Source organism: Lactuca virosa, chromosome 9, assembly GCF_052849685.1.
Source record: "Lactuca virosa cultivar CGN04683 chromosome 9, Lactuca_virosa_CGN04683_v6, whole genome shotgun sequence".
In the NCBI taxonomy this organism is placed as follows: domain Eukaryota; kingdom Viridiplantae; phylum Streptophyta; class Magnoliopsida; order Asterales; family Asteraceae; genus Lactuca; species Lactuca virosa.
Window position 1 is genome coordinate 85,381,055 of NC_136434.1, and position 7,696 is coordinate 85,388,750.

Consider the following 7,696-nt stretch of genomic DNA (forward strand, 5'->3'; position numbering starts at 1 on the left):
CTTCTGATAGGATCAGAGTTGACAGCGGTTTTTGAAAGCTATGATTGCAGATCAGGATCTGAAGTCATACGCAGAATAGTTATTAGACTTATCCAAGTGGGAGACTGTTGGATTAGTGTCTAAGTCCATAACTATTTTGGTATGTACTTGACCCGATGGTGCATGGTCCTTTTGGGTTGCCTTCACCAAAGCAACTTGATAGGATGAATTATGGAGAGAAAGGATTAAATATGATGTATTAATATATTGTGAGAATAATATATTAAAGGAGAAATCATATTGTTTAATTAATATTAGTCAAGAATTAATTAGTAATTAGTTTTGTGACTAAAAGAGATTAATTAAACCTAAGGGACTGGAATTGTAATTATAAGATAATTGCAATTTGGGCTATGGATTGCCTTATATTAAGGAGTGGACGAATTCTATGGGGAAACCCATTAGAAATCGTCCACGGCCCTTAAGGAAAGGAGTCTATGGGTTGCTTAGGGCTTAAGCATCCAAATTAGGGTTTCCTTGTTAGATAACCCTAATAGCCTCACTATATATAGAGCCCTTATGCCTCAAAAACGTGAACAAGCTTCCTTCTAGGGTTTCCATACGTTTTTGAGAGCCTCCTTCTCTTCTCTTCTTCATCCTCTTGCTCTTGGTGTTTGTGAACCATTAGAGGAGTGACACTTGTGACTCTAAGCTTTCTAAAACAAGAAGGATTCGAGATTGTTATTGCTACATAACAATCAAGGTATGATCTAAACCCTAATTCATATGTTAATATTGATTATCACATGCTAGATCTAGGGTTTAAAGTCTTGGATGAATGCATGTACAATAGAGAAACCTAGATCCAAGCATTAGGGTTTGTATGAGCACATAGGATGTTCTTATGGCTTAAACCCATCAGTGTTGTGCCAACAACTGGGCCATCTCAGTCATTTCTCTAATGACTTCATCTCTTTCCTGTTCAGCCTGCACCGCTCGTGCTTCCATGGCGAATAGCTGTTGCCGCAGAGTAGCAATCTCAGCTTCTGGAGAGCGATTCTCCCTCATGGGATTTCCTGGTGGGGCGGGGTGGTCCTGTTGCTCCTCGCTGGCAGGTGATGTGGCAGAATCCTCGTCTGTGTCTTGTTCTTCATCCATGTCGTCATCGGTCCCATCAAACTCGTAGTCAGTGTTCGTGTACTCGTCAGGCCCAACGTCGTGTGCTTCTCCCTCGGGCTCGTCCTCGATCATCCCGTGGGCCACTAAGACCTGATGAAACTAAATGCCCTGGTGCTCTCCTTCCATGGTGACTGAGAGAAGGTATATGAATAGACTATCATTACTCCTACGACGTTTTAATTGCTATATGATTTGAGTTGATGTTCTCTTCTTGGTAATAAAGGGGGTATGTTTTTAGGTTTACCAACCATCGTGATTTCCTCGGGGCATGTGATAGTTGTACCTCGGAGGAAATGTAGTTGATCAGGCTACATTCACTCCTTAATACGGCTATGAACAGTCCCAGCTTAACCGAGATGCTAGCATTATCTTATTTGATTTGGTATTATGTTATTTTTCCTATATCGCACAAGTAGAGTTGTTTTATCGTTGTGTTTTATTTGTTTTGTTTTGTTCAGAGTTGTTTTTGGTCCCTTCTTTGGTTTATAGTTGCATATCAATGTGTGGTTAGATATGCTAGTTCACTATAAACAGTGCTCTGATACCAACCTGTCACACCCCCGAACCAGACGACGGAAACGTCCGAGGGCTTGCGTGACTTAAATTGAATATCATCACAATGAATATACATGAATCATAACATAAACATCACCATGCATCAATATATTACAACTGACATTGTTCACATCAAGTACATTGTTTTGACATTACAAATCCATAACATAAAGTGTTTGATAGTTTTCAAAAGCACAACACCCTAACAAACTTGGTACTACTCCTCAGCTTACCTGTTACCTGAGAATACAAGTTATTTTGAAAACGATCAACATATGGAATGTTGGTGAGTTCATAAGCAGGTTTGATATGAAAAATGTTTTGTGTAGTTTGAAAGAAAACAACCCAGAAAATCCGATATTTTCTGAAAAGACCATTGTTTATATAAAAGTGTGAAGATCCGTAAATATATGCATGATGATTTCCAGACGTGTATAGTTGAAAAGCTTCGTATTAAAAGTACCAGTGAAAAATGTTGAACTTCCCCGGAAAACCCGATGTTTTCCGACAATAAAAAAAATATCATATAACTATTCGAATTGTTATTCCATCACTTGAATGATTTTTGATTTACCTTGATTACTTGATTATTATTGGATTTATTTATGTGAGTCGTTATAACCATGCATGATAATGACTAATTCGTCTGTCTTGGCACTCTGGTGAACGCCGGAATTGATCTTAAGATTTTGTCACCCTAGACTGGCCAGGTCTAACTGTAGCGAACAGCTGAGGTGTGGAGGAGTCACCCCCGTATAGATCTATACACAAACTCTCGCTCTCCCTCCAGGAGACTTTGATTATAACTACAGACTACGACCGACACACGTTGGTGCCACCCGTTATTACTCACTAAATCCCAATTGACTTTGATTACTATTGATTATCGACCCGTATTTGTTTACTTGGATTGACGATAGGCCTAATAAACGAGGAGAAGAGGATTACAATATCCTACTATTCCCGCGTATTATTTATGGCTATTGGTTATACGAAGAGCACGATGGCCGGTTTCACATTTGATTCATTTGGACCTTACTAGCATTGCTAATGGGCCACTAAGGCCCAATAGTATTTAAATCCATTGAGGGTCCCTTAAATATGAAATTGGGTCATAGAGGCCCAATAACATTAATTGTTATCCCTTTGGGCCCAAAAATCATGTTAATGGGTCACAAAGGCCCAACAAGCATGATTGGAACTTTCAAGCCCAAAGATTTGAATGTTTACTTGTTTTAGGTATAGTTTGATTGTTGGAAAGTTTGATTGGGTGATTTGTTAATTTCGCAACGGAACAAGGCCGGTCGGTTATTTTTAACGATGTTGGAATTATACGCATTTTCATCTTTCCATTTTCATGAATTGTAGTTTGGTATTTTTATTTTAACTCAAATATCTTAAATTAAAATAATTGACTCAAAAATCTTGGTTTGAACCCCTTTCAGCCCTTCTTTGGTAAAATTGACAATTTTAGTCCTTTTATATATAAAAAGACATTTTAAGCCCTTAAACCATTTTCTTGACACTTTTGACCCAAAGACTTGTTCCCGTGATATTTTTAGCTCAAAACTCATTCTTTGGCAGTTTCAACCCTTCCAGAAAAGTATTTTTCGGTTAAAGCCCAAACTTTTTGCAACTTTTACAATTTTGACCCAAAATCCAAAAAGTTTACAATTTTGATCCTTGTTTGGAAATTGCATCAGTTTAACCCCTGAATTTGTTTGATTCACCTTTTTACCCCCTGTTTTGAGAAGTTTACCATTTCAACCCCTTGAAAGTTGTAATTTTCGCAAGTTTTGGCTTAATGGGCCGAAAAGCCCAAGATTTAGCCCAATAAGCCTTAAATTTTATTTCTAACCTTCAATAGAGTATGATATTCATAAAAACACTTATTTTTACTGTTTTGACCCTTTTAGTCCTTAAGAAAACCGTAACTAACAATTTTTCCACTCAACTTTGGTTTGTTTGACAATTATAGCCCAAAAATGAGTTTTATGTTGCCATATGTTTGTTTTAATCTTAGAGGGTAATTTTTCTTAACTTGTTTAGTCTAATATGTCTTAGATCATGTTTATCTTCCTCTTAGATCCATAGATCTTGAGATTTCCATTCTTTTTGTTACATATTTATCACATAAACACATGAAATCACACATAACATACACATACACATAGATCTACACATTTTACTTGTATTCTCCCCCATAAAACATATGAAAACCGAAAATAGAGGGGTATGAACTCACCTTGAGTTTGTGGGTTCTGTTTTGAAGAAGAAATGAAAGAAGATTTTGGTCCTAGCAACTCCCTTGAGTAGATCTCGAATTTAAGAAGATTCTAGGAGTGGATCATGAAAAACTTACTTAGAATGAGTGATCTAACATGAAAATGAAGTTATGCAACTTAAGTGTGGTAAGACTTACCAAGAATTGATGATTTTTGATGATGAAACTCTTCTTGAAGATGTGCAAATTCTCGAAAATTAGAGAGGAAATGTAGATTGTTCTTATGAGTTTTTGAGAGGATTTAGAAGAGTGTGTGTGTTTGTGAGGTCTCGGCCGTGAGGAAGAAAAGAGAGAGGGAAAGAGAGAGGTGAGGTGACTTGCTTGGTTGCATGGTGGTTTAAAGCCTTGATGCATGTTAGATCTTATGGAGGTGGCACTCTAAAGTCAACTCTTCTCCTTATTTCACTTATTTTCTCTTTTTTTGTTTTCTTCTTGGGCCAAGAAAAGGGAAGAAAGAAAAAGAATTTTGGGCCTTTGGTGCTTAATTCCATCTTATGGGCCCATTTTTGATGATTTTTGGCCCATTGGGCTCCTATGATGGATTACGGCCCAATTTGTCAAAAATAATGGGTTTCATAGCCCATTAAAGCTAATTAGGTTAGTTATGGCCCAATAAGGTCCATTAGGGTATTTTATTTCATTCTAGGCCCATTATGGCCCAAAATGTTAAAATAAATGAAAGTGAGTCCAATTAGGGCCCATTTAAGAGTCCTAAGCCCAAAATAGTCAAATTGGGAGCTTATTGGCCCATTAGGCCCAATAAGGAAATCCTAGTCCAAAATGGACTTAAACCGGGATTTCTAGGGTTTCCAATTCTTTGTTGACTATTTGAAAGTTTGTATAGGGTGTTTGATGGAAATTTTTGTTGTTATTGAATAAGCATCATACATGCTTTCACATTTTTGGTTCACAAATGTTATCATTGTTGTTGTTACAAGGTGTAGAATTCCTAGTTGTGACACTAAATACTATACAAAGAGAACATACAATACACTAGGACAGGGAGAACATACTATACAATTACAAGAAAACTATAACACTAATGTGAGCCACTGCTTCATGGCATGGCAATCTACTGCCGTGTCACGTTTTGTAACCAGAGTCTCCTGGAGGGAGAGCGTGAATTGTGTATAGATATATACTGAATTGACCATCCTACACCTTGCTGCTAGCTACAGTGAGACTTGCAGGTCTACGGGTGACAAATGTCATAACATTTCGACGTCTTCGAGCGTCGTGTTTTCTACTAGTCAATCAAGTATGGTTACAATCATATCACATTATACCCTAATTAACAATTGATTTAAGGTAGTTAGTACAACGGTAGTTACTATATACAATACTACAATACATTATTATATTCCCTTTGCATTCACTTTGTGATCTTCTCACATAAAAAGTAATGTAAAACTATATTTTAATAATGATAGTCATACTTGGGAAAAACACTCACTTTTACAAACAAACAACATTCAGAACATCCGGGCCTTAGTAGAAGGCTACATTTCTAGTAGAAAATATAGGATTTTCTAGAAGATTCAAACATTTACTACAAACAATTACAAACACTTTCATCAAAACTTATACAAACATTTGAAACTAAAATACGTATGAACTCACCAACTTAAATGTTGATCTACTCTTTCAAAATAACTTGTATTCTCAGGTCACCAGTAGACAGGTACACTAGACCAGGTTTTGAGAAGACGGAGCACTTTCAAGACTCGTCTTTATTTTTTATTCATATTTTTGGTGTCTTATTATTATTGCACAAAACACACTTGTATTGAATTATACTATTAATGCAATTGATGATGTTGTTGCTTGTTTACTATTATGCATTGTTATGATATTGTACATGACGTCCACCTCCCCCGAATGTTTCCGCTAATTCGTTTTGGGGGTGTGACATTAGGGTTTTGCATGAGCACATAGGATGTTCTTGTGTATAAAACCTATCAGTTATGCGGTTCAACGATGTTCTGCAGAAAGTCGTTTCTGATGAATATTTGAGGTAAACTTTCCTGTTTCGAGTAAAACTTTTGTAACATTTTTCGCAAGACTGTTGTGTATGAAATTGTTGAAATTGTATGATACACATTTTAGGTTTGAGTCGTACTGTGACAACCCGAAATTTTTTTGCTTTGAAAGCTCAGTCAGTCAACTCAACTCAGTGTCAGACTCATTCCTGCTATCATTTAGCACAATTTAGAGTCTGTTTGAGCATTCTGAGCCTAGTACACTTAAGGGATAAGTGTTGGGATTTATCTGCTAAAGCCACAGTACAAGATTCAAGCCTTAAACTCCAACATATGGAGTTTACGGCCGTAAACATGGAGTTTACGGCCGTAAACTCAACCCTGGCTATGAACTCCCCTATATAAGCTCATACCCTTCATTTTTCTTTCATTATTTCATTTCCAACTCAAGAACACTTGAGTTTTCTCTCAACTATCATCCCAATCTTCATCCTTGATCTTCAAAAGTCGTAAGTGTTCTTTCCGTGATTTGTTGTTCTACTACATCTCCTAGTTATACTCTTTGATTTCATCCATGGAAATCATGTTTTCTTAGATCTTCAAGTTTCACCAGGAACACCGTGAACACACACTAGTGTTCTTGGCCAAAATCAACCATTTCAAGCCTCTATATCATAAGTACTCTTCCCTACACTTCATATCTAGTTAAGACTCATGCTTAGGACCTTGAAAACATCAAGAATGCAAGACCAAAAGGAGTTTACGGCCAAGCCATCTCCCATGGCCGTAAACCCCTATAAAGGTGCCATTTGAGCCCTAAACTCTTCCTAAGGCTTGGATTTGAGGCTAGAACACTCCCTTGTGCTTTGTAAGACCTTGAACCATCACCAAACTCATCATTTAGAGAGTTTACGGCCCAGGAGTAAACACCCTTGGTCGTAAACTCCAATTAAGGTCAAGTCTTGGACCTTAAACACATCTAGACTCTTGCTAAACCTTAGAACACTTAAACCCTTGAGACTCCCTACCTTTAAGGCCCTAAATGTGATCATTTAGAGAGTTTACGGCCAGGAGTAAACTCCCTTGGGCCGTAAATACCTCAACACTCTCCAATGAGTTGGTCTTTCTTATCCTTAGGTAGAGCAAAATTCCCTCAAACTTCCCTAGCCTTCAAACACCCTCATATGCATCTTTGACCATGAGTTTACGGCCGTAAACTCCCTTGGCCGTAAACACAAGGCCGTGAACACCAAACCATGGCCATAAACACCCTTTAGGTCAATCACATGTGATTCCAACACTTGGTCAAAGTGTTTCCTAGTCCCGGAAGGTGTTTCCTTTCATATAGTTGCTTATAAACACCATTATTCATGCCAATGTATGTCATTTAGGACTTATTGTGTCTCGGGACTTCATTCGTGGAGCTTCACATCCTTACGCGCATATCCATTTGAATCACCCACATCAGGTGAGTTCATACCCCGTAATGAATCCTTTAACTGTTTTAAACATTTTAAGGGGGGAATACAAGTTCAACACAATTATAATTGTGTAAAATGTTTGTTATATACATTTTCAAAAGATTGCTTATGTCCTTTATAAGTGATCAAAACATTTCAAAAACTCTTTTAAGATATGTTGCTTTATAGTTTAACAAAACTCCGTTTTTAAAGTACAAGCACATCTTAGTAGATAAATGAGTCTTTTCAATAACAAGTTC

At 37.2% G+C, this 7,696-nt stretch overlaps 1 protein-coding gene across 1 annotated transcript in view; it reads right to left on the reverse strand.

The window, feature by feature from the left end:
• LOC145139468 (succinate dehydrogenase assembly factor 2, mitochondrial-like) overlaps window positions 1–1,230 on the reverse strand; it is a 78,662-nt gene extending 77,432 nt beyond the window's left edge. The window contains exon 1 of the mRNA XM_079073282.1: window positions 982–1,230. Within this exon, the coding sequence (XP_078929408.1) occupies window positions 982–1,230 (249 nt within the window). The remainder of the gene's footprint in view (window positions 1–981) is intronic.
• Window positions 1,231–7,696: the final 6,466 nt, after the last annotated feature.